The 25,691-nt window shown below is 40.2% G+C and overlaps 1 protein-coding gene across 4 annotated transcripts in view; it reads left to right on the top strand.

Annotated features, from left to right (window-relative positions):
- Positions 1-25,691, top strand: part of BBS7 (Bardet-Biedl syndrome 7) — a 49,129-nt gene that overhangs the window by 2,131 nt on the left and 21,307 nt on the right. For all 4 annotated transcript variants that reach the window (XM_019534002.1, XM_019534003.1, XM_019534001.1 and 1 more), the window contains exons 2-13: positions 1,253-1,318; positions 2,034-2,096; positions 3,039-3,214; positions 5,744-5,930; positions 6,724-6,796; positions 8,853-8,969; positions 10,111-10,241; positions 11,305-11,389; positions 12,650-12,752; positions 19,964-20,156; positions 21,393-21,467; positions 24,312-24,377. In XM_019534002.1, the coding sequence (XP_019389547.1) occupies positions 1,253-1,318; positions 2,034-2,096; positions 3,039-3,214; positions 5,744-5,930; positions 6,724-6,796; positions 8,853-8,969; positions 10,111-10,241; positions 11,305-11,389; positions 12,650-12,752; positions 19,964-20,156; positions 21,393-21,467; positions 24,312-24,377 (1,335 nt within the window). The remainder of the gene's footprint in view (positions 1-1,252; positions 1,319-2,033; positions 2,097-3,038; positions 3,215-5,743; positions 5,931-6,723; positions 6,797-8,852; positions 8,970-10,110; positions 10,242-11,304; positions 11,390-12,649; positions 12,753-19,963; positions 20,157-21,392; positions 21,468-24,311; positions 24,378-25,691) is intronic.

The following is a 25,691-nucleotide window of genomic DNA, read 5'->3' as shown; positions in this document are numbered from 1 at the left end:
TTTCCTGCCAAGGCAGGGGGTCGGACTAGATGATCTACCTAGGTCCCTTCCGACTCTAGCTACTATGAAACTATGAAACTATATAGATAAGTGAAATGCCACACATATATATAAATGCCATTTATATGTGTGTGTGTGTGTGTGTGTGTATGAAACATCACTTTTATAGATATAGATAGATATAAGTAACGTTTAATTTTATCTCAGAAAAAATGTGGATTTTCATTTTTTAGCTAGAGAATTTGTTTTTAGTTTTTGTTTTTTAAATCACAGAATTTGTGATTTTGAAACAGAGAAAACCAGGATCACCGCTCATTAATAACCATCTCTTTTAATGATTTGATTCTTTCAAGTATTAATCTGTTTATGCTTGTTTATTTATCAGTTTTAAAAAGCTGTCAATGAGACAGGAATTCACATGTCTAAGGCTGCTTGAAGATGTTTAAAAAATAAAAAAGTGGCACTTTAACTTGGCACGCTTATGCACTGAGCCCAGCATGTGCCCAGAAAAGACAGTGCATTAGTTGGACCTGGCTCACCCAACCTCTGTATAGGTTATGTGCGCTTTAGTGGGGCTTTTGGGCATTTTTATCTAGTAGCTGATTGAATCAGCTTTAGCTAAAAGTGCCAAAAAGCCCTGCTGAAGCACCCAATCTATAACAACATTGCAGAACCAGGTTATAGTAACATGCTTCTGCTTCCGGTAAAGTGTGCTTTTGTTTTGTTTTTTTTAAGGTCTGCAAGCAGACTAAAACAGTTGCCAAAATTGGTGAATTAGCAGAATTGTTCAGCAAATACAAAGCAATGCAGCATTCAAGGAGTTGACCAGTCTACTATGACAAGCCTTTCTGTATCAAAATTATGGCACATCTTTTCTGTTGTGCAAGCAGTCTTGAATTTGTGGATAAATGTGTGTGCCACATATCCAAAAATAGTCTCCAGAGCTGTTAAAAAGGCTGGTACTTTTACAAACACCAGTACATGAAAAATGTAGAATAAAAGGGATGGAGAAAGTACAGTGGTTAAAGGTGTACAGTGGTTAAAGGTGACATTTAAATATATCTGTGAGTTCTGTGTTGTAGAGCATTAGGGTTCAGTGTTCGGGTAGTCCCAGCTCACCTTTTGTATGACTCTGGTTAGATAGAATATTCTCCACAATGTATATAATGAGAAAATGTTATCGCTAAGACCTATTTTTTTGAAGTGTAGAAGTTGAAATGTTTTCCATAATGTGGTGATTTTTTTCAAATAGGTGGGAGTGACATCTCAGAAGACCATGAGGCTCCTCCCAGCATCAGGACGTAGGGCAACACAGAAGGTAGTGATTTTCTAGAAGTGAGAAGTTGTTCTTTCTAAATTGTTCGTTTTGTTTTTCTTACAGATAAATGTTATTAATGCAGTACAGGTTATCTTTTGACCTCTAGATAGGAAATTGAACACATTTTCTCCCAGCTGATGCTGTTTAAAGATTTGCTGATACCTTTGTTTGTTTGGTGGGCTTTTGGGGCTGTTGTTTGTTTGATGTTATTAGCTAAGAACCATTATGGAAAATGAGAGCTTTTTAACAATATTCTTGTAACTACAGGTTTATGATTTCTTTGTGGAAAGATAACATTGGAACAGGCAAACTCTGGAGAAGTGATGATGTACTTCCTTTAGTAAATTTTTGGTAACAAAGAAATAATACCATCAAACACAGGAAAACCTTTTTTATTTTCCCCCAAAATGCTTTTGAACATTCTGTTGAGTGATAGCTGGACTTTAATCAACAATTGTGAAAAAAATTATTATTAAATTATGGTAGTAAAATAATTGTTAGATATTAGATTCCCAGATTATAGGACTTTATTAGTCCTTATATCTATAAAGTGCCCTGTCATGCCTTATTAACATCACTTAGTGTGGTGTTTGGTAATGGTTACTTTCTGTGCTACAGATCCACATAACTAATATAAAGAAAATTCTTCCTTTTTAAAATATCTATAGGAGGAATGCAAAAAATAATCAAGCTAATTACGTGTTATATTTTTAAGGTTGTTATTGGAGATCAAGATGGTGTAATTACATGTTTTGGCATCAAAAAAGGAGAAGCTGTGGTAAGTTCAGCTATTTATGTAGTTAATATGATTGTTTGTGGTATGTAGGGTTTTTTTTTTAATCCATTCCCAATCAGGAGGTACTACTTCACTGTCAGGGTGGCTAGGAGCTGGAACCAACTTCCAAGGGAAGTGGTGCTTCTCCCTACCCTGGAGGTCTTCAAAAGGAGGCTAGACAGCCACCTAGCTGGGGTCATTTGACCCCAGCATCCTTTCCTGCCCATGGCAGGGGTTCCGACTAGATGATCTGGTTAGGTCCCTTCTGACCCTACCAACTATGAAACTATGAATACTGTACATAATAGAAATTAAAAGCCAGCTGGGGTTTAGGAGAAGAGAAAGGTAATGAAGATACATTAAGATACGAAGCTGAACATTCTATGTTAGTGGTTTTATCTCAGAATACACGTTGTGACTTAAAGTGACATTTAATATGTAAGTGACTTGTGTAAGCTAATTACATTTCAGAAGCCTTAGATTTGTGTACAGGTATCCAGCTTACTTAAACAACTATAATGACATGTATCCTGGTTGACCTTCTGGCTAATTGATAAGAATTCTACAGCCATGGAAAGAAAGATTTCTCATTACTAGAGCTCATTCCCCTAGAATAAGAACATAGTATTTTAATGAAGTACTATTAGGAAGCTTGCACTGCTACTGATTGTACTGCACATACTATATGGATAAATAGTAGTTAACTCTCATATCTTCTTTATGTAATCTTTTCAGAAAATAAAGTTAATTTATGAAAGACTGATATCTTCTTTGATATTATGGAGACATGAGATTAATAATAAGATTTAACCAGGTGCATGTTATGGAAATCACTGGAATGATGCTTAGTGTCCTGAAGTGGATTTGGTGTCTTCTGTATTAAAAGAAGATTGTAAATGCAATATTTAGGTACTTAAATATCACTTTCCTTATTGACTTTCATAGCCAGTGTTCAAGACATTACCAGGGCAAAGGATCACAAGGTTGGAGCTGGGAGGAGCTCTTAATACACCGCAGGAGAAAATTTTTGTGGCTGCAGGATCAGAGGTTAGAGGTTTCACAAAGAGAGGGAAGCAGTTCCTTTCATTTGAAACTAACCTCACGGAAAACATCAAAGCTATGTATGTGCAGTATTTTTTTGTTTAAAAAAATAAATATATATATATATGTATATATATATATGATAGCAAAAGTAGTTTGTTAGACAGTCCTTTCATAGTTGCCATTACCTATCACAGGGCTGTCCATCTGGTAGCTCACAGGCCACGTGGAGCCTCAGGGGTGAGGGACTAACGTGGCCCATGGGTTCCTGTCTGGCCATTGCTCCCATTATTGCTTTTGATGCAGTGGTGGCTGGGGTCTCTAAGCTCCCTCACTTCTCTCCCCCACCTCCCTGGCTTCCACTTCCTGCTCCCACTCTTGGAGGTGGAGCAGCACAGTGGGATAGGGTTGGAGTGCCTGTGCTGCACATAAGTGGCAGAGGGGGAAGCTGCCCACATGGTACTCAGTGGGGGACCCGGCTGTCTATACTGTGCATGCAACAGGAGAGAGCCGTGCTACTCCTGCTGGGCAAGTGGCAAGGGCAAGAGTCAGGTTGTCTGTACTGCATGCGGCAGTAGAGGGGAGAGCTGCCTGCACAGTTCACTCAGCCAGGGGTGAGGTGAGGCTCTGCACAGTGGAGGTGGAGGCACTGCCCATGTGGTGTGTGAACCACTAGTCTGGGGCCTATGTGGCATGTGGCTCCCAGAAGCCAAGAAGTTGGATGACTCTGACCTAACACATTGATTTGCTGGTAGGTAAAACAAAGTGGCCATTTAGATTAAGTATATCCTGTTAAGTCCTGTATACTGTTATGTTCAGGAAATTATTTTTGCATTTTTTTCACCATATATTGCTATCCATTCTTTTTTTCTCCCAATTAAAGTGTCCTTTTATCTTTCCTTCTGAAGTCAAATAGGTAGCATCTCCACAGAACTCTTGGACAGAATTCTAAAAGATTTTGGCCCTTAAAGGTCTCAGTAGTGAGTGAGTACAGGTGTGAATCCTTTTCCAAACAGTTGTTAGGTATTAGTTGAATTCACTTAAGAAATCAGAGTAATTGATGTAAGAGGATGTGCACAACAATGTCCAAAGGCGTAACAGTCCAATTTAAAAAAACCTGAGTTTTTTCATATTTTTTTTTCTTCAAAGTATGGTAAAGGATGGCCATTTCAAGGAAGGAAAAACAGTTTTTAAAAGTAGTTACTATTAAAGTGTTAATTTTTAACATATTCATATTTGTGTAGCATGGGGATCCAGTCCAAATCCCACAAACAGCATTATTGGGCCTTATAATAGGGCTTCACAGTATCTTTGACATCTCTGGTGTAAAATGATCTTTTAGTTAATTTGGCTATTTTCTTTTCTGTAAATTCTCCTCCCATTAACCATGTTTAAATGGCGTTCAAGTATAATTTAACTATAAGTCCAGAAGAGGGCCAACTTTGAAAACTTCTAATCAAGAGAAAGTAGCTATCCAAGATGTGAATAGAAAGGAAAATTGGAGTTTCTCTACTGTATGAAAGTTGATAGAAATGTTTATGTCCAAATGAAAATTAGATGAGTTCCAAGTAAGAGCCACAAGGTGGCAGTAAGTAAAGAAATGAGTAACTTTATTATTCAGACAGTTCTGGTGTACAGATTAAAATACTGGAATTCACGAAGCCTTCAGGCATATAGGCTGCTTACAGCCGTTAAAAAAACAAAACAAAACAAAAAACCTGAGCTTTACCAGAAAAAGCAGTGCATTATTTCAGCCCAGCTCTGCCGCTTCTATATAGATCACTTTGGCACTTTTAGCTAAAGTCAATTCAATCAGCTGTTGAAAAAAAAAACCAAAAAGACCCCACTAAAGCACTCAATCTATACACATGTTGGGTGACCTGGGTCCCACTAAGGAACTGCCTCTTCTCGGTGTGTTCTGGGCTCGATGCAGGGACATGCCAAGTTTAAAGCACCGCTTTTTTTTTAACATCTGCAAGCAGCCATGTCGCTATATTCCTGCAGCTGTTTTTCTTGACATTAGGGCACCAAACCATATTTGTATTGGGCCGTCAGATCAGAGCTGCCGCAGGCCTCAGGCTGACCCTACTGTGGCTGGCATAGGGATGTCTGTTAAATTTAGTCAAATATATCCTTAGTAAATCTACTGTCCTTTTAAAAAAAAATAATTAATTTAAAAAAGCCTTTAGTACTTCTGTTAAGTCCAGCATGGAGATAACTTCTGATTTTTTTTCCCTTGATACTGCTCTAAAATGCTCCAGGGAAAGCTTGTCTGAACTAAATTTTAATCAAAAGAATTAAAAAAACTAGTTTTGGTTTTGTCTTTAATACAGTTTTCTGCAGGGTGTTTATTAGTCTCTTAAAGGAGTTACTAGCAGACATATGCAGAGACAGATGGTAAACCATAAAAACACAGAGAAATCATGGTTTTATAGCTTGTTGAAAATAAGTCTCAGCATTTAAATAGGCTAGTTGCTTATTTTTGCTTACTGAGGTCCTGAAGAGGCAAACCGTATGCACATGTGTAATTTTGCACTTTCTATATAATGGGACCTAAGAGAATATTACAGAAAACATTGACAAAATACATTTTTTTTTCTTTTTCTCAGGCATATATCAGGAGCAGACCTTTTTCTTTGTGCAAGCTATATCTATAACCATTACTGTGACTGCAAGGACCAGCACTACTACCTATCAGGCGATAAAATCAATGATATTCTCTGTCTTCCAGTAGAAAAGCTCAATTGCATAACACCAATATTGGCCTGTCAGGATAGAGTCCTTCGAGTTTTACAGGTTAAAAACACTTTCTTGTTGTTATTATGAGTATTAATACCACAAAACCTTATTCTCCCTATTGATTACAAGAACCCTTGTGAATAGCTGGGTCATTAAAATGACCATCACTATAAATATTCTGCTATGCATCTTGTAATAAAATAGATTCCTTTTATTTCCATTAAATCTGCTGAGCAGAAAAGAGGGAGTACTGTTTTTATGGGAATTATAGTCTTTGTAGACCTTACTGAAGAAAGGAGTAGTGAACTTTCACTTTAAATATACATATGTATATATGATTATATTTGCTCAGACCCTGATTGTACATTTTCCCATATAGTTAACTTCAAGCACTTGAGTAGTCCCATTAGTTTCAAAAGGGCTGTTCACATGAATAAAAATATAACCTGTGTTTTCAGGTTCAGAACCTGAGCCTGTTTCTTTTAATACATATTCAAATCAAACATCTATAGACATGAGTAGCCAGGTAATAACATTTTTTATTGAATGACATTCTTTACATATTATGGTTGCATGAATTTTCTGATTATGTTACCAGAAACATGAGTAAAAAAGCACTAACAATATAATTTAAACCTTATATTTACTACTCCCTTTTTAGTAAGTTCTATTCTCCACTTATACAAATCTCATTCTTTGGCAGTTTTGAAAGGTTCCCCACACAAACTTACAGTATTTTTGTACTTGAAGTGTAACCATATATGTAACACAGCATATATTTATCTATGATCAAAAGTGCTTATTAGAAATAAAGTTATATTTTAAAAAAGTAATTTATTTCTGTCTTTAGGGGTCTGATTTGTTATATGAAGTAGAAGTTCCTGGACCACCAAGTGTTCTTGCCTTAAACAAAGGAAATGGTGGTAAATATGTCTTTTAATGTACATGTCATGAAATTGTTCATGAAATCTATCCATTAATAGTCATTATAAATACAATTACATAAAATTATGTAAGTTTTGATAGGAATGTGACTATGTTATGTCAGAGCATTTCTAATTAGTACAGGATGTGGGATTGTACAAAGGAATTGTACAAAAATGTAGAAATTGTTAAACATCTGTCAGGCACCAGCTTTCATATAGTTCTGAGACATGATAAATACTCCATGTGCCAAAAAGTAAAAAGATGTGTATTTTTATCATTATTTGGTCATCTGTTGTTTATTTTGATGTTCAGTTTAATAAACAAAACAAAAGGAAAAATCTGTAAAAAGTAAAGTTCTGGTCAAAGAACTTCAGGTAAAGGGAAATTAGAAATCCTTTGTTAGAGTTCCGTTATGTACAAGCTTTCTTTTTCATACAGACATTTTTCATAATGCTTTTTCAAGCATTAATTATTGCTAGAGGTATTGGGATACAGCATTTTTCCACTTTAGGCAATAGTAAGAAGATTTAAAGTTGGACGTTGTACCCAGAAGTATATAGCAGTCTCATATGCATTCTTTGGTGACACCTATAGAAAATATGGAGCCAGAGGGTTGTTAGTTTCTTCCACATCTTTCTTTCTCTAGTTCTGGTGCTCAGTTATACCATAGCCGCTTTACACTAGTCTGGCAATGTTAAAGCGGATCGTAAAGTGAATGGAAATTTCATTTACAGTCCCTCTAAGGCCACTTTATTAATGAAATATGAAGAGATTTTACTATGCAAATGAGAATCAGGGCCTCATGTTTTTGGGTGGTCTTGGAATTCATTTCTTGAAGCATTTTTTGTTTGTTTTCTGCCACACTACATTTGTTTTTTGAAACACTATATTTTAGTAAAGCCTGAAATTGTTCCTCAAAGACATCTGCAAGCAGGACATGAAGGTTTTTGGAATCAACCCAAATCTTTGGGAGGCCTTAGTAGGAGACAGGACAAAGTGGCACTCCCTTCTCAATCATGTAGTCCAACATCATGATGAGAAATGGTCACTTGAATTACAACCAAAATGTGACCAAAGGAAACAGCCTGTCAGTACATGAGCCCCTAGCACTACGTATACCTGTGACCACTGTCGGAGGACCCTCAAGTCTAACAAGAGAAAATACACCACCAGTCAGTAGAATAGCTGCAGTATCAACTATCACTCGCTGATGAACGGATGCCATAATAGTTCAACAAAATGCTGTTTCATTAGCTATCATTTGGTGGATCAGAGGGTTGATAAGGGCTTCTGTTAAGCTGGGAATATGGAGGGAGGATCAAAACTAGTTTAAATTTTGTAAATTTAAAAAATGTCTACTCAGTACTTTTGCTGATGCCTCCAATTGAATTGAGCACTGTAGGTCAAAAATAAATTAAGGCCATACATTCAACCTCATATTCAAGTGTGTGGTACATGTAGGTTTTTTTCTAGTTGGACCATTTGAAAGCAGCATTGTGAATGGGAGGGAAAGCAATAATTTCCATTTTAAATCCCCCTTCAACAGAAGCAGAATTTTGCATTCTGATCCAGTGAGATGAAGTAGTGATTCTAATGTATTTATTTGTTTTGGTTTGGTTTGGTTTTTTTTTCCTTTGATATAGACATAGCTTATTTTAAGGATGGAGGGGATTTCTTTTGATAGTCCTTTCAGAATCTGAAAGCTCTACTTAAACTTTAATTGTATTATATGTTCCTGTCTCGCTCTTTTTATACAAATGACTACTGAAGTTTGGTTGGTGAGGTATGTACAGAAGAACATCAGGCTTGAACAAATCATAGAAACAGCAGTCATTCTGAACCTGTTTTCTAAGAGTCCTGTTCTGATTATCAGGGGTATTTTTTGTTTTACTTTGAAGTTTGATACCTTTACAAAATATTCAGATTCACAAAATGCAGAGAGTTCTGAGGTAAAACATTAAAGCAAATATTTGAAAGTGCTTATTCTGGGTGGTTTGTTCAATACCTGATAAACATAATGCACTGGTTCAAAGTTTTAATTTGTGTTCTTAGGTGATTCTGGAGAAGAAGTTTTGTTTGGAACATCTGATGGCAAACTTGGTCTTATTCAGTTTTCTCATTCATCTCCAGTTCATAAATGGGAAATCAGGAATGACAAGAAGAGAGGAGGTGTGTCACAATAATCTCTTCACATATTTGGCATTTCACTATAACTAAGGTTTATGAAATAATCAGTAAATCTCATTATACTTACAGACATTTTGAAGAGATGTAAACTTTGCTGGTATATTAGGGTAACATGAGTGAGTTTCAGTTTCTTGCTCTTGAGCTGCTTCTAAAGAAGCTAGTTATTGTCTTCCTTTTCTTCTCTTGGTTACCTGGTACAGGTTATTTTCAGTTCTTTAATGTATTTCTGTTGTTATTAAATATTGTTCGGTGATTTTCATGAATAAACGTTATATATATAAAATGTTTATTTCTAATAATAGTGGCTCTACTTTATTAATGCTAACATAAATCATATTTCTCAGAAGGAGCAGTGATGTGAATTCTTCTCGAAGCAGAGATTATTGCTGTCTCTGTAATATTGATATTTGTTATTGATTTTTACATTGTCTATAATTTCAATCTGAGAACTGAACAAAGCTCTTTTTGAAACTGTATGCTGCTGTTTTTTAAATGGCCAGAAAATCTGCTTTATAGTATGTTTATTTCCTTTTAGGGTTAGAATTCTTACAGAACTCTCCACCAGTTGTACCTTTGGAATAAGGAAAGACAGAAAAACAGAATCTTGATCTCATCTAGTCACCTCATTGCAACCTAATTTTACACTTTGTCTCTTAAAATGTATCTTTATATAACTTTGTACTATGGCTTCGTTTTTTCACATCTTACTAGGGACTGTAGCTGGCAACATCTGAGATGCTTCAAAGAGACTTGAATGTCAGGATTTGTGTTGGTTCTTTTTAGTAATTTTATATTAAGTGCCTTTTTTATTCTTCTCTTGTCTGCACTATCTTTATGTGCTCAGCACATTCCAATTTCTTATAAACAAAGGAGAAAGCATGTCGCCTTTTTTAAAAGCCAGAAATGGCATTAGTAAAACCTTAACTAACCCTGGCTAACCAAGAATTATGTCAATGTAAGCTAAGCCATTAAAGTGCCATGTGTGTGGGTTCCCCCCCATGGACCGATATTTTTTTTGCTCCCCACTCCCAAGGTCCCAAATCATTAATTGAAATAAAACTGATAAAAAATGAATAGTTAGCTGTTTGATCTTCAGAGGATGTCCTATTTTCTGTTGTCTTAGGTATCTTGTGTATAGATAGCTTTGACATTGTAGGAGACGGAGTTAAAGAATTACTTATCGGCCGAGATGATGGTATTTTAGAAGTATATAATTTTGACAGTACAAATGATCCTGTCCTTCGTTATGATCATGTAAGTTCATTACAGAACATTGTCCTTTTCTTACAATGTAAAATACATCCTTTGCTTTAAATTAGAAAAGAAATAATTTATAGTTTATTTTCTTCTTTTTATTTATGACTGTAATTAGTTGTACACATTTGATGCATATTTGCACCATATACTCCTTTCACGTTATCTTTCAGTCTTTGAAAATGAGTAAATATCCATTCAGTCTACATGGGATAATTACGTTCTTATGTACTTTGTTAAATCTGTGCTTCATTTTAATTTTAGATGGGCTTAAAGTAGCAGTAACAAATAAGGTGAAGGTTTTACAAAATCTAAAGTTACTGCAAAAGTCTTTCACTTTATATTTTAAAATGTGATGCGTTTCTGTGTGGCTGAAAACAGTAGTAAACTATTATAACAAAACCAGAAAGCATAACTGACCATTCTCTTTCAAAACTGATTGAAATGCTAAAAGTATATTTTTGAAATTTTTTTCCCTTTTTATAGTTTAAGAAGGTGTTGCTAATTCTAGTTAAAAAAAAATAACCCAAATATTGAAAATCCATGAAGTTCCTAGCTAATTAAACTAATGAACCCTTGCATTGAGTGCTACTTGGATATAGCCATATTTGTTCTAATTATTAAAATGGTTGATTTAATTAATAATTACAACTTCTGCCTTCCAACACATTCTGCTAATTACTGTTTGATAAATTAGATTGTTTGGGAAAAAAACAGTTATCTACCTTTTCCAAATTACAGTAAGGAGTCAGCAACCTATGACACACAGGCCACATCTTGGCCACAGCCATTATATCCAGCCAGTGGAGTTGGGGTGGATGGGGAGCTTCGGTGTCATTTCAGTGGTGGGGTGGGGAAAGGAAGCTTTGCCTGTGTGGTGGCTGGATGGTGGGAAAAGCAATGGTGACAGTGTTGTGGGGGAAACAGTGGGATGGGTCATTATTTTTGTATCTGTGAATTGCTGTGAATCCAGATAGACCTCCAACAGTGCAAATTGAAAACAAGCATGTAAGCTTCTTCTAAAGTACCATATTTATAGAGTGTTTGTGTGATTTATTTGTAGGCATTGTCCGAAAGTATCACATCAATCCAGGGTGGCTGTGTAGGGAAAGATGGGTATGATGAAATATTAGCATCCACATATTCTGGTAAGACATCTACTAAATGCTTACAGAGTTTTAGAACATTATAGTGTTTTAAGTATGCTGTGTTAATAGAAACAATTTTTTTTTAAATTATCTATCCTTGTTACAAAAAGGACTTTCTGGTACAAATATATCTTTTAAAATACTTAAGCACTGGAATTTTTTTTCAATGCATTTAAAGTTCATTGAAACCGTATGATTTTTTGAGTCTACATTTTTTTGAAGGGTAACAAAGCAGCCGCTTACTGTATGCTATAGGTAGATGTATACCCCAGTGATGATTGTGCCAAGCATGAAAAGTTTTATACTTGGTGAAATTGATTAAAATTCAGTTACATTGATATTATAAATATTGATGATTGTTATATTCCTTTTATTTTGTTTTCTTGTCACTCTAAATAGAGTCTCTCTCTCATAGTGATGACTCTTGCTAGATCTCTGGCACTTACTTTTTTTTGTTCTTTTTGGCTTCTTAGTGTTCTAGAGCTCACTAAAACAATTTTTTCTAAGTACACAAGATTTCTCTTAATGAAAACATCTCCTTTTGATGTCAGTTGGCTCCTGGTAGCACTGCTTCATTTATGAATGAGAAATGATAGCAAAAGTGGTCTGTGTTCTGGTTACTAGGGTTCCAGACATTAAAAGGCTGCTTTCTAGGTTACTGTAGAGGCTAAAAAATAGCCCTGAAACCTTACTTTTAAACCTAATAGTCAAAAACCTGCCATTTAATGTTGACTCAATGGCAGATCTATGCAGGCACATAAAATATAAGTGTGCCTCTTGTGTATTCATTTCAGGCATGATTGAAGGACTGTGGGACCTGTCTTCACCTATCAGCAAAACACTGCTGACTTAAGATAAATATTGAACCCAAAATGCATTGCGGAGTATAAGGGCAGAGTATATGTATCATATATCCCCCTTACTTCATTATGGTCACTAAAGCCAGCCTATCCATGGTGGTATAGGTACTTGTAGCAGAAGAAAAACGTTAGCTGCTGATAAATGTGTTTGTATCGCTCTTCAGTTGGGGCTCTCAAAGTGCTGTATAATGAAGGATAGATACCATTGTTCTCTGTTTACACAGGGGGAGATGGCTTGCCATGAAAATAAATACCTGTTGTTATAGTTCAGCAGAAACAGGAGTAAAACCAAGGTCTTTACTGTATCCAGTGACCTGTGTAGTGGACTGTTCTGTAGCACTATGGCTATGTGGTTCACTCATGACTTCTAACATAATATCTTTGTATATTTTTTGCTCAGGATGGGTAACAGGATTGACTACAGAGCCTGTCCATAGGGAAGGTGGATCTGGTGAAGAACTAAAGATAAGTCAAGAAATGCAGAACAAGATTTCATCCTTAAGGTAATTTAATTAAAAAGAAAATAGTAAAAGAGATCCAGGATAAACTAATATACATTAACTAGGGGAAATCATCCTCTGGAAATCAACTTTCAAATTATATTTAGTGCAACATCTGAAATTATCAAAAGTACAAAAAGTATGAAATTATAAATATGTTGGCCATGTCCCCACAAGCAGGAGTGAGCAGTTGCCGCAGGAAAAGAAGTGGCATAAATGCCACTGCTTTTTACCCTGGCAAATACACCTGCACGTGGGGCTAGCACAGAGAAAAATGCTTTGGATGAGGTAGGGGAGACTGGAGCCAGCACCTGGGCTAAACCTAGTAGCCTTACCTGACGTTGTGGAGGCTTCCAGTTTCCTTACCTGGCATCCAGTTTTGGGCAGCACACACTGCTGCCACGTGCTGCCCCGCTTTTTTCTGGTATGGACTTTTTTGACACCGGGATTTTCTGGTGTAAAAAAACCCTGTCATGCTACAAATTAGCAGCATGGTGAAAGCATTCATGTGTGAAGCATGCAGTTTGTGGTACCACAGATAGGTCCACAGTGCCACACATGCATCCTCATCTGGATGCACCTGTTGTGTGCAAGTATGTTAGTTTCTCTTATACCTCTGTCAGTCTTCTTTTGTAGTGAGTCTCTCTCTCTTTTCTTTGATTTGCTATTTTAGGGACTGTGGCTTAACCACATATCTCCAAAGCATTGAGAGCAGTGTTGGATTATGTTCTACCTCACTTGAGTTCATCAGTCTATGAGTGGGAAGAATTGTAAGCCTCTCCTAAAATTATTGAAGCTTGGAAGTTCAGTTGGATTTTTTTTTCAAAACATTTTTATTTTTTGGCCCCCCTGGGGGCTTATTCAAGATATCAGATCCATTTTAAAACCTTGATTTCTTTTTTTTTAAACGTATTTCTCTTTTCCCTAATGCATTCTTTGCTTCAAATGTGCACAAATGCTTTCATCCCTGATGGAGGTACGCTCAGCTAAAGACTTTGATACCTATAAATCTTTCTCCAAAAAGGAACCAGAAGGACAGGCTTTCCTTTAGACCTGTTCTGCAAGAAGCCATTCTGGCTGGCGTCAGTTATCTTATTCTTTTCCGCTCTGATCAATGTGATCATTTCTTTGCCTCTTGCAAAGTTCTACCCTAGAAGGGGTTGTTCTTATGAAAGATACTTCATAAACAATTATTACAGTGGCATTCTAAGGCAGGGAAGCTAAATTCTTCAAGAGAGCTGGGAAGGCATCTACTTGTTTCAGCAGCTTCAAGAGTCTGTGTAGTGTAGAAAGGATTCTCAAGGAACTTGCCATTGGACCCAACCAGACCACAGTACAGTTGACTTCTTTGGATCCTATAGGTCCCTTGTGTTTGGGTTGGCTAAACTGGACATCTGCATTGAGTCATGCATGAGATCATCTGACAAAGTCCCAATAAAGCCCCCTTCACCTCAGTCAATGGAGAAGAGAGTGGAAGGCTGAACTGTTCACAGTGCTGAGCTCTGCGATTTCACCTGTAGCATCCATTTGATTGGCATTTGAAATTTCTGTGAGGTATTACTCCACTAATACCCAGAGGGTGCATCTACATGTGCAAATAATGCAAAGCAATTAAATGCAAGTATTATTCTGCTGTGGAGTTAATTAGTTTACTCCAACCAAATGGGTGCATACGTAGACATGCAACATTTATGTGGAGCTAATTAGTCAACTCTGCAGTAAACTTCTGGTGTAGACATGCTGAGAGATTCTTGATTCCAAAGAAGGGTATTTCTACTGTTGCATCATAAAGTTCATGGGTCCTGTGGCAAATCTAAGCTTGGGGCTGGGTTTTGTTTCCCATTATTTGTCAGACTGGCAGCTTTCTAACCAGGGAAGTGGTATGTTTGACACTTGCACATTGGTAGCAGTTCTGTTTCCCCTGTCAAGTGAATATGCACATGTAGCATTGTCGCAGGGCTCTCAGGTGTCCTGCGACTGAGAGAAGAAAAGGCTCAGGAGAGGCCCCTACTGGCGGAAAAGGGGAAGCACAACTGCCAGTCTCTAAGACTGTGCAGGTGCCGGTTGCTAGGGCGACTGGGGAAGCCTGGAGCCAGGAAGGGGCAGAGCTTAGCCCTTCTTAAGCCCAGGCAGAAGGCCAGGAGTTCAGTTCCCCTCTGGCCACTGCAGGAGCAGGAGCTCAGTGGCGGAGAGCTGAGCAGCAGAGCTTACAGTGGCAGTTGGGCCGCTGCAATGATGCGAGGGGAGGGAGAGAACCCCTGAGAAAGGTATTGATGAGAGCCAGCGTTGTGTGTAGTTTATGTTATAAGCCAGTGGGCTTTTTGCTTATTTTGCAGCTGCTTGGCTCATGTTTTGTTATCGTTACACCGGAGGACCAGGTGAGGCTGTAGGGGTGCGAGGAGGCCTCACGGGAGCTCCCCAGTAATCTGGGGGTTCCTGGTGCCCAGAGGGCACAGTGAATGGTGCCAAAGAGGACACAGCTTTGTTCGGGGGGGGGCCACGTTGGCTCAGCCCTGAGTTAGGGAGGCAGCGGAGAGCCCTGACTAGGGGGCGCGAGGAAACCCGGAGTTAGGGGGCCGCGAAGAGCCCGATGAGGGGATGCGAGGAACCCCTGAATTAAGAGGCAGCGAAGAGCCCCGGTGGTGAGGGGCGGTGAGGAGCAGAGTGAGGGGGCAGTGAGGGGCCTGAGAGTGAGAAGGGGCATCGAGAAACCCCGAAGGCAAGCAAAGGGCCGGGACTTGATACTATGGCCCTAGCAAGGACATACCAGCACCATCTGCGAGGCTTGGGCTGCGGTGTAGGGGCAGGAAAGGAGCTGCAGACGGCACCCCCTGTCATCGGGGCACATAAGATTGGGCAGCTTCCCGCTACTTCAAATCTTTCATCAATTATGAGCAAGATCAAGACGTGGCAGGAGAGATTAGGCGGGCAGTCGGCCCACTACAGGAGACCAGAGCCTCACGCCCAGCGGGGCTTCGAAAGCGGCACTCCTGTTACAAGCATGTACCTGCTAAGTTGGCTGCGCAATAGTAGGGGAGCTGTACAGCTACTTACATGTACCCATTCAGAATGTATAAGTGCACCCAAGTCACAGTAACATAGTTGGCCAAAAACTCATGACTAACCAATATTAAATGCCAGAGTGGGAGTATCCTCTTACTTTATTTTTAGCCCTAAAAACAGAGTGGCTAGACGATTGCTTAGGATGCATAGTACTTGGGCACTAGGCCCTCCTTGCCAAGCACAGTGCTTTAACTGCCACAGGTCGGGCATTATTCAGTCCCTTCTCCAGCACTCCTTTTGAAGCTGGCCACTGGGCAGCAGAGGGAAATGTGAGGCCCAGAAGAAGAAAACAAGCTACAACAGGGGTTGGAAACCCCTGGCACGCAAGGCCATTTTGCTTGGCACGCAAGGCCAGCCCTGGCTCTGGGAAACTGCTGCCAGTGACGGAGCCCAGGCTCCTCCGAGCAGAGCTTGCAGCATGCCAGCGGGTTGCTGGGAGCAGCCCAGGATCCTAGTTGGTAGCAGCTCCCCAGAGCCAGGGCCGGCTGTAGCCGGGAGGCTCCAAACAGCTGTTCCAGGCTCCGGCACCAGGTCCATACCAGCATGTGCACCCGCACCTCAGCGGGCGGTAGATGTGGGGCCTGAGGCAGTGCAGCCCTGGTCTTTTGCACGCTCCCGGCATGGAGGTGATGAGCCTGGAACAGCTGTTTATAGCTAGCCCAGGCTCTGGGCAGTGGCAGCAAGGCTGTGCTGCCTCAGACCCTGCCCCATACCAAGGCGTGCCTGCTCACGCCGGTGCAGAACTAGTGCTGGAGCCCAGCACAGCTGTTTGGAGCCTCCCAGCTGCAGCTAGCCCCAGCTCTGGGGAGCTGTTGCCAGCCAGGGTCGTGAGCTGCTCCCAGCAGGCAGCTGGAATGCTGCAAGCCCTGCTCAGAGCAGCCCAGGCTCCATCAGCTACCCAAAGCCAGGGCAAGGGGTAGTAGGGCTGAGGGGCAGAGGCTGTGGGTGCAGGGCAAAGGGCAGCAGGGCTGGGGGGCAGAGGCTTTAGGTGGGGGGCAAGGGGCAGCAGGGCTGAGGGCCAAGGGCTTTGGGTGGGGAGCAAGGGGCAGCAGGGCTGGCAGGCAGAGGCTTTGGGTGGGGGGCAAGGGGCACAAGCAGGGCATCGTGCCATGTACCCCTTGCCCTCATTTTGTTTTTGCCCCTTGCCGGCACTCCAGCACCTTCCGAGGTAGGCATTATGGTGTTTTTTGGCACTCCAGACAAAAAATGTTTCCTACCCCTGAGCTAGAGGATGGGTGGCTCAATGACGTATCTGCCACAGTGGTAAGGAGCAGGCCTTGGGTTCTAGCATGGATCTTTGCTCCCAGTAAGAAAGAACCTTCTTTATTTCACTATTCTCAATCTGTTTTATCCAATTCCCTAGTGAACACAAGGGGCAGTGGCCCAGATTCAAAAGGAGCCCTGGAAAGAGGTGAGGATAATGCTTAATCTGTTGGGTGGTGATTAGAGCATTGTGCTGGGAAGTTAGAAACACACAGGTTCAAACTCCCTTTGTGCAAGGGCATCCCTAGAATCCAGGTCTCCTACTTTCTGGGCAAGTGCCCTTAGTCTGTCTGTGACTAAGGCATGGAAGATCCTCATCCTTTTTTCCAGACTTGCATTCAGTTACACTGACCAGTATGTATAAATGTAACTGGCTGAACATAGTCTGTGCGTCTTTTCCATAGGGCAGAGACAAGACCAAAAATGGTGAGGTATGTGGCTAGAAAACTGCCATTTAGGCACACAAAGGGGCATGGAATTTGTCCCTTATTGGTGTAGTGTTCACTGGTAACCAATGTGGGTTTCATTGCATTCGCTAAACTTACACTTTTAACATGAATCTGTTGGGGCTCAGGAATGTTTGTTTGTTTTTTAATGTCATTTTAAACAGTTCAAATGTTGATGTGCTCCAGGATACATTACATGAGGGCACTGTGCATGAAATAAGTACTGTGGTACTATCTACTGACCTAAAGTAAGATTGGGGCCCCACCATACTTGGAGTATGGAAACACCTAGCAACAGCGTGCCCTCCTTGATGAGCGTTTTACAATAAAAATAGATAAAAGCAAATCAAGTTAATGTGCCTGTCCCTTTTCCATGGTTATATGGGAAGTTTGTGTTCTAACCAGGAATTAGAAGTTACGTGTTCTGATTCATAGTCTAGCGGTCTAACCTCTGGACCATATTGCCTTTCAAACCATCTTGGATTTTCTTTGATCCTCCACCTTCTGCATCATTGTCCTTTCTGAGGAGTAATTAAAGTAGTTTTATTTTCTTCTTTTCATAAATCTCTTCCTAAAAGTAAAGGCCCACATGAAAAATACCTCAGCATCTTCCTTCAGATTTCTTGTATCAGTAATTTGATCCACTTTAAAGAGGTGGAAAAAACAGTGAGAAACTCCTTAGAGATGTCCCCTTCTATTTTTATTTTCAGAGGATGTTCTTTTGTTGTCTTTTTCTTTTTCCCAGTAATGCAGGCTTTATTTTACGTATTTTGTTTTGTACTTATAGAAAGAACAGAAGATCATCTGGTCAATCAATAAGTGTCGTACTGGGTCAGACCAGTGGTCCATCTGCCTTGATATTCTGTCTCCGACAGCAGCAAAATAGATGCTTTAGAGAGAGAGCAAGTGAACAGGGTATATCTAGAGCAGTAGCGCTCAACCCTGTCCAAGAGACCCAGGTCATCTGGCCTTTGGGTCCAGAAATTTGGTGGATTGAGACTGGGGGCACTGTTAATTGCTGCTCCCCCTGCTGCTAAATTTTGGAATCTATAGGCAGCCCTGCAGACTGGCTAACAGGGCCCTGTGTGCTAGATCTGCTGGTACGTTTTGTACCAGCTTGTGGAGTTGCTCTGGAGCCAGCTCAGGGATGTGGTCTGATGTGTATGCATCCTGATCCACCCTGGTCTGTAGGACCATTAATCTTCATAAATCCATGATCCTCCATGAATTTATCTAGTCCTCTTTTGATCCTGGCTATACAGGCATACCTCGTTTTATTGCGCTTCACTTTATTGCGCTTCGCAGATATTGCATTTTATATAAATTGAAGGTTTGTGGCAACCCTGCGTCGAGCAAGTCTATCGGCGCCATTTTTCCAACAGCATTTGCTCACTTCGCATTTTTTAGCAATAAAGTATTTTTTAATTAAGGTATGTACATTTTTTTTTAGACATAATGCTATTGCACACTTAATAGACTACAGTATAGTGTAAACATAACTTTACAGTATAGTGTAAACAAAAAATTCGTGTGACTCGCTTTATTGCGATATTCGGTTTATTGTAGTGGTCTGGAACCGAACCCGCAATATCTCCGAGGTATGCCTGTACTGTCTGCCTCTGCAATCTCCTGTGGTAATGAGCTTTACATTCTATCATATCCCTCTTCAGCCTTCTGCTTTCCAAAATGAAGAGTCCTAGCCTTTTTAGTCTCCTGGTATGGCAGCTGCTCCATACCCTGATCATTTTTGTTGCCCTTCTCTCTACCTTTCTAATTCTACTACCTCCTTGCAAAGTTGTGGAGAAGTTACAGTCTATGTTTTCACTGATAATTCATGTCAGGAACGCATTATATGTTTGGTGGAAAATGTCTTCCTGCTTCCTCCAGAAATCACTGTACTTTGGCAAGACAGATTTCTAACATATATTTTCATATTTCATTACTAGGTTAGGTTATGAAAAAAATATTGCATCATAACTTACAGAAAGGATATTGATCAATGGTAGTTTGTGCCCATAGGAGACAGGACAAGACATAATGGGCTTAAATTGAAACGGGGAAGATTTTGGTTAGATATTCAAAAGATCTTTGTAACAATGAAATGAGTTAAGCACTGTAACTGATCACCTGTGAAATCTATGTTTTTTAAGCTTTTTTTAACTGCAGAATAGACAAACATTTGTTTTAGAGGGATAATTCTGACCTGTAAAGGGAGTTGAACTAGATGATCTACTGAGATCCCTTCCAGCCCTATTTTTCTATTATACTGAAGTCTAATGGAGGAGAGTTGGGGACTACCTAAAAAAGATAAAACTTTGTTTTAAGTAGAAAAGATAATAAAGATGAAGGTTGCAGGAAAATAGAACCAGTTTCTAGAGGAATTTTGTATTTAAAGTTGTCTCAAAACATTTATGCTTACATCTGACAGTTTTTCTTTCCCAGGAGTGAGTTGGAACATTTACAGATAAAGGTACTGCAAGAACGTGAAAAATACCAGCAGTCTTCCCGGTCCAGTACTGCTGTTTCAGCAGTACCTGCATTTAGTGTGAACGACAAGTTTACCTTAAATAAGGATGATGCCAGCTACAGCCTTATCTTAGAAGTGCAGACAGCTATTGATAATGTTTTGATACAGGTGAGAGTCTATTTATCAAATGTTTTTAGATCTTAATACAACTTTTAAACCTCAGCAAGAATGCTAATGTTTTTTGATGCTAGAAGATTTTTATCAGGTTTTACTTTTTATATGCCCCAAGTTCAGTTTTTAAGGACTTTTTATGTTAAAGGCTTTAGTGCTGATAATACAGGTTTATAGATATCTTGTTGTTATAAAGCAAAATTTCAGTTTGTACTTATTGGAAAAAATATTGAAAAAAAATATTGGCATTTAACTTTCCACATGCTTCTAATAGAACAGCTAAAATTCAAAATTATTTTTTTAAGCAAGTGGAAAGCTATTATTTTGAATTCAAGTAAGATTCAGGTATTAAACAGTTACCAGCAGGCTGGTATGGGACATATGGATTTGTTCCAGAGTTTTTTTATTTCAAGAGTTGCAAACGCAAAAAATAGTTAACAAAACAAACAAAACACAACACAACAAAACATGGTCTTCACATAGAGTTGTGAAGTGATGACAGTCTGTAGCACCCATGTAGCTGTAGAATGTTGCAGTACAATAAATCTTCAGTATATGTAATTTTTGAAGAATGATGACACTTGATTTGATTTAGTAGTTAATAAATGATGACACTTGATTTAGTGGTTACAGATAAGCATTTAGAATTAATTATTCCTTTTATCATGTCAGCTGAAATGAATGTTGTCTTTGGTAGCCGGAAGAGAAGTTGATGCTGAGATAACTAGCTTTGGGGCACATCCAGGGAAAAAGTCTTATAAAAAGGTAGCCAGGAAGAACTGAAATTTAGGTGAGCTATCCAGGTAACAAAAAAAACCCCCCACGTTCCTATTGGTTCTTGGTGGACACATCTATTTTTTTAACAATCGATTGATACACAGGATCTTTCAGTACTTCCTCAGGTAGAGCCTGCATTGGTGAAACCAATGTAATGTCTATCTTGTTGCAGACTGACGAATTGGACATTACATTGGAGTTTTGTTCTAGTGTAAACCAGTTGAAAGGTTAGTTTGGGATGTTTACGACAGACTTAGAGCTAAAGATATCCAAATTATCGTAGTCTTAAAATGTAACAAATATGCTAAAAATGTATTTGATCTTTTACTTTTCTTGAATTAAGTTTATCAAACAATATTATTGCCCTTTCTTCACTAACATAATTATGTACAATTAAGCAAGATAAATATGTTAAACTATGCTTTTTATTTGCCCTTCCCTTAATGTTCTGCACAGAGTGATGTCCCAATAGACCTACTGGATGTGGATAAAAATTCCGCTGTTGTTAGTTTTAGTGGCTGTGATTCTGAGGTAAGTGGAAGAATAACTTCTACAGAGACTGCTTGATGAAAGCTACTATCAACCGGGCACATCTACACCTTAGTCTAACGTTAGTCCCAAGTCGGTCTACACACATGGCGTTACTGCGCCATATGGCATCAACGTGTGTGTTACTGCACAGTAACGAATCAGGTATAAATTTCATACCTGCATGATGCAGATATCAAATTTATGATCAAGTTGGTGTAAGTCTAAAGTTAGTCCCAAGTCAGTCTACACACAGCATTAATGCACTTTAACACCTGCACGTGTAGACACTGGCCTATTCCCGCTTACTGTGCAGTAAATTTAAGCCAGTGTAAATGCATGTGTAGATATGCCCACTATGTATTAAAAATACATAGTTTAAAATGCTTGGAGTTAAAATACTTATTTGTTGGCTGAAAGAACTGGAATAAAATTGGGAGGGAGCAAGTTAAGATAATTCACTGTTGCTAGAGGCATAAAAATAGTAAGCATTCCATATACAATAATTTATTTATGAAAACTTATTACCCAAAGAGCAATATAGTTTCACATAAAGTAGGTTTTAAAATATTGTACTGACATGAAAGTCTTTTGTGTTTTAGAGATTACATGTTGGACTCTATACATTATTTTTACAGATATATTTAATTTAACATCATTCCAGAAACTAAGTTAGCATTGTAAAGATCTTTTAAAGAAGGGGAGGGGGGGTTGCCCATAGCTGTCTATTAAATATTTAAGGTTTGTTAGTAACAAATTTGGCACATCAAAGGTTTGTCTTTAAGCTTACATAAATTAATGCTTGTTTTGAGCTTCTTAATCATTCTGTGTGATCATTACTTTAGCTAATGTCTCTTTTAGCCTACAGCATATTTTGACTTTTTTTTTCTTTGCGCAGTTAGCATAATTTTAGCTTATCATTCGATACTTCCATGTGGTCCCAGGACTGGGACCAACAATCATCTATTTGTCAGTTCCAATCTGGAATGGCTTGGGTGCTGGGCTGCAGGCCACTTTCAGTATGCTGGTTCATGGGAAACCCAGGAGTCTGGACTTCCCTTGCACTAGCAGGTAGCAATGACACCATTGGGATTTGATGGCTTATCCCAAAATAATGGGATCCCAAAATATTTTGATCCCAAAATAATGTGTTCTGCCATGCTATACATGCATGGCAGGACACACGATTGTTAGAATTGGGGATCAAATCCCATCTTACCATTAAATAAATGTGTGCCAATGGCCTTAGTTTCCTCCTCGAATATTCATTCCTTCTCCTAGGAACATACTGAAGCTTATTCCAGGCTCCCACATGGTCACAGGACTGGGGCAGACAATTGTTGGTCCCAACCCTAGGATTTCATTTGGGCCAGTTCAAGACTTGAGTGCAATTCTAGATCTGGGATTGACAGTCAGCCAGCCCTGGGACGATATCAGATGTTCCAGATGGGGCTGGGACTGACAGTTATATCAGCTAATTGCCAGTCCCAGCACTGGAGCCAATGCCAGACTTTGGTGTCGTCCCAGGGCTGGGACCAACAATCAGCTGATTGTCAGTCTCAGTCCTAGGACTGCACTGGGGCCAGCTCAAGACTGGCGTGGTCTCAAGGCTAGGACTACACCAGAGTCTTGAACCAGCTGTGATTTTCCTGCCACACAGACAGTTTAAGGTGCAAACCAGCCACAAAAATGTTAGACGTCTTTTGTGAAATACTTTTGTGGCTGGTTGGTTTACTGTTTTGCTCACTATTAACTCCTTGAATGTGTGGAAGGGTTACTATTTATGGCATGATTAACAGGGTAATAACAATTTAATTGTAACATCTGCCAGGGGGTCTAACAGGCAACTCTTTTTTTTCTTTTCTTTTTTCTAATTCTGCAGAATATAGTTTTCAGCCTTAATGCGGAGATTGAGCTTTATTGAGAGCTAGTTTTTAATACATAGTGGAGTTTTGGACCTTTGAAGTTAATAGGAATTTTCAGCATCTCCAGTGGAGTCAAAATTCCATCCATTATGTTTTACCTTTTATGGGATAGTTTTGGTTAGATAGCAAAAACTGTTACTACTGTATTTACTCAAATCTACGGTGAGGTGTCTGTCCCTGCCCCCAGTGAGCATGGGAGGAAAAAACCCTCATCTTATATTCATGTATAAAGCAGGGAAGGGGGCACATGACTGCTGCAGCTCTGACTCCCGCCTTGAGCCTGGTTCAGGACCAGGGTGAGACCCCTAGCAGAGTCCTGCTCCCCTCTCCACTTGCCTTTTTCAGTTTCTGCCCCACTGTACTCCTTTCTTGCCCTTTACTGTCAGGTGCAGCTCAGCTCTGGCTTGGGCTGGATTCCCTCCCAGGCACATAGTACATGAAAACTCTATCGCTTGCCCAGCCAGTCAGCAGCATTGCTGCTGCTTTGTGGCATAGCAAGGGCTGCACTTCCACTTGCTGTGGTCCATAAGCTAGGAGGGAACAGAGTCCAAGCAGCATCTGACAGTAAGGAGGAGGGGGAGAAAGAGGCAGAGACTGTAAGGAGTGAGGGGAAAGGGTAAGAGATTGTGGTGAGAGAAGAGATTGTAAGGAGCTGGAGGGTGGAGGGGTACAGGTGGCAGAGGGGCAGGAAGGCTGCAGTGGTGGGGCAGAGGGCAAGGGGGCTGGCTGACTACTACAGACACTGCTTCTTATGCTGTAGCAGTGGAGGGGACAAATTTAAAACAACCTTCCAATAATAGATTCCATACCTGGAAAATTGTAGATTCATCTTAGATTCAAGTAAATGCAGTATGTTTGCTTATATTTTGAAACGTTTTCACAAATCTGATTCTAAATTATTTATTTTGTGAATTGTTCACAGCCAAATAGCAACTTTCTCCTTGCAACTTACCGATGTCAAGCAAATACCACTAGACTGGAGCTTAAGGTAAGCTTTTCAAAAATATTTTCTTTTACTTTTGTAGGGTTACCATATTTCCAGTTCCAAAAAAGAGGACACTTGTCGCGGGGACACCTCACTCCCAACCTGCAGCCTGCTGTCCCTGTTGCTGCCCCTCACTCCTGATCCACAGACCCCTGGCCCTGCTGGTGCCCCTCACTCCCTGCTCACAGTCTCCCACGAACCCAGGCCAAGCTGGTGCCTCTCACTGCTAGCCCACGACCGCCTTGTTCCCCCCAGCCTTGTTGGAGGGGGCCTCCAGCTGCCCCCGTCTCAATCATGCTGGAATGCTATGGCAGCTCTGGCTCCTGTGGGTGGCAGCACAGCGAGTCTGGCCCCGGCACAGGCTAGAGGGAGGAGGAGGGGATGTCTCTAGCACCCCATGCCCCAGGCTGGGGCTCCTGCACCATGCCAGGTAGCCTGGCTATGCCTCCCCCCACCTCTTCCTCCCTGGCAGCATCTCCCAGGTACCCCTTCCAGTGCTGAAGCCCTCATGCCTAGACATCATTCCCCAGTGCCAGCAGACAACCATCCCCCTCACACACCCATCCCCTTCACATTTCCCCCCACCCAGACATTCCCCAAGCCCTGGCACTCTAACCCTTCCCCCATACACTTACTTGGATGCAGCTGCCAGGATTGCTTTCACCCACCTATCAGGTGTGTGCTGGCCATGTGCGTGGGTGTGTGTGTTTGCACAGAAGCACGTGGTGCCCCCACCTCCAGTTGCCCTCCCCCATTCCCACCAGCAGAGTGGAGCAAAATCCTGGACATTGGTTCAGATTTCAAAAAACTGCCCAGACGGAGATCAGAGGATCCAAAAAGAGGCCGTGTCCAGGAAAACCCAGATGTATGGTAACCCTGTTTTAAAAATATGTTTTACCAAGAAAATATCAGTTGGTATATTGTGCTCTGTTTAAGTGAGCTTAAGTGCATGATGAACCCAGTGTGGCTACTGCTTGTTTACTCAGGAATCTTTAATCACTTGCATACCACCTCCTTTATGTGTGTGTACATGTGTGTACTTGGAAAATGGGTAGAGGAGGAGTGCGAAAAGGAGAAAGCTTTATATCTTTCCTGCAGCAGCCTGTCCCATTGAAAAGAGAGGAAGAGATGAAATAATCTCTGGTGAGTCCAGAATTGGAATTTTACTTAATGTGGAACTTCAGACAAGGATAGGGAAGTGCTAAGGAGCAGAATTGTGAGTAGTGTGACTAAGTTGGCAGGTGAACTGGAGAAATAGACTACTGGTGTTTCAGAAGGGAAGGAAACTTCATCTTAAACGATATATGCTTGCACAGT

This window comes from Crocodylus porosus, unplaced genomic scaffold (genome assembly GCF_001723895.1).
Source record: "Crocodylus porosus isolate Cpor-Errol unplaced genomic scaffold, CroPor_comp1, whole genome shotgun sequence".
In the NCBI taxonomy this organism is placed as follows: domain Eukaryota; kingdom Metazoa; phylum Chordata; order Crocodylia; family Crocodylidae; genus Crocodylus; species Crocodylus porosus.
This window is presented reverse-complemented; position numbering and strand designations above follow the sequence as displayed.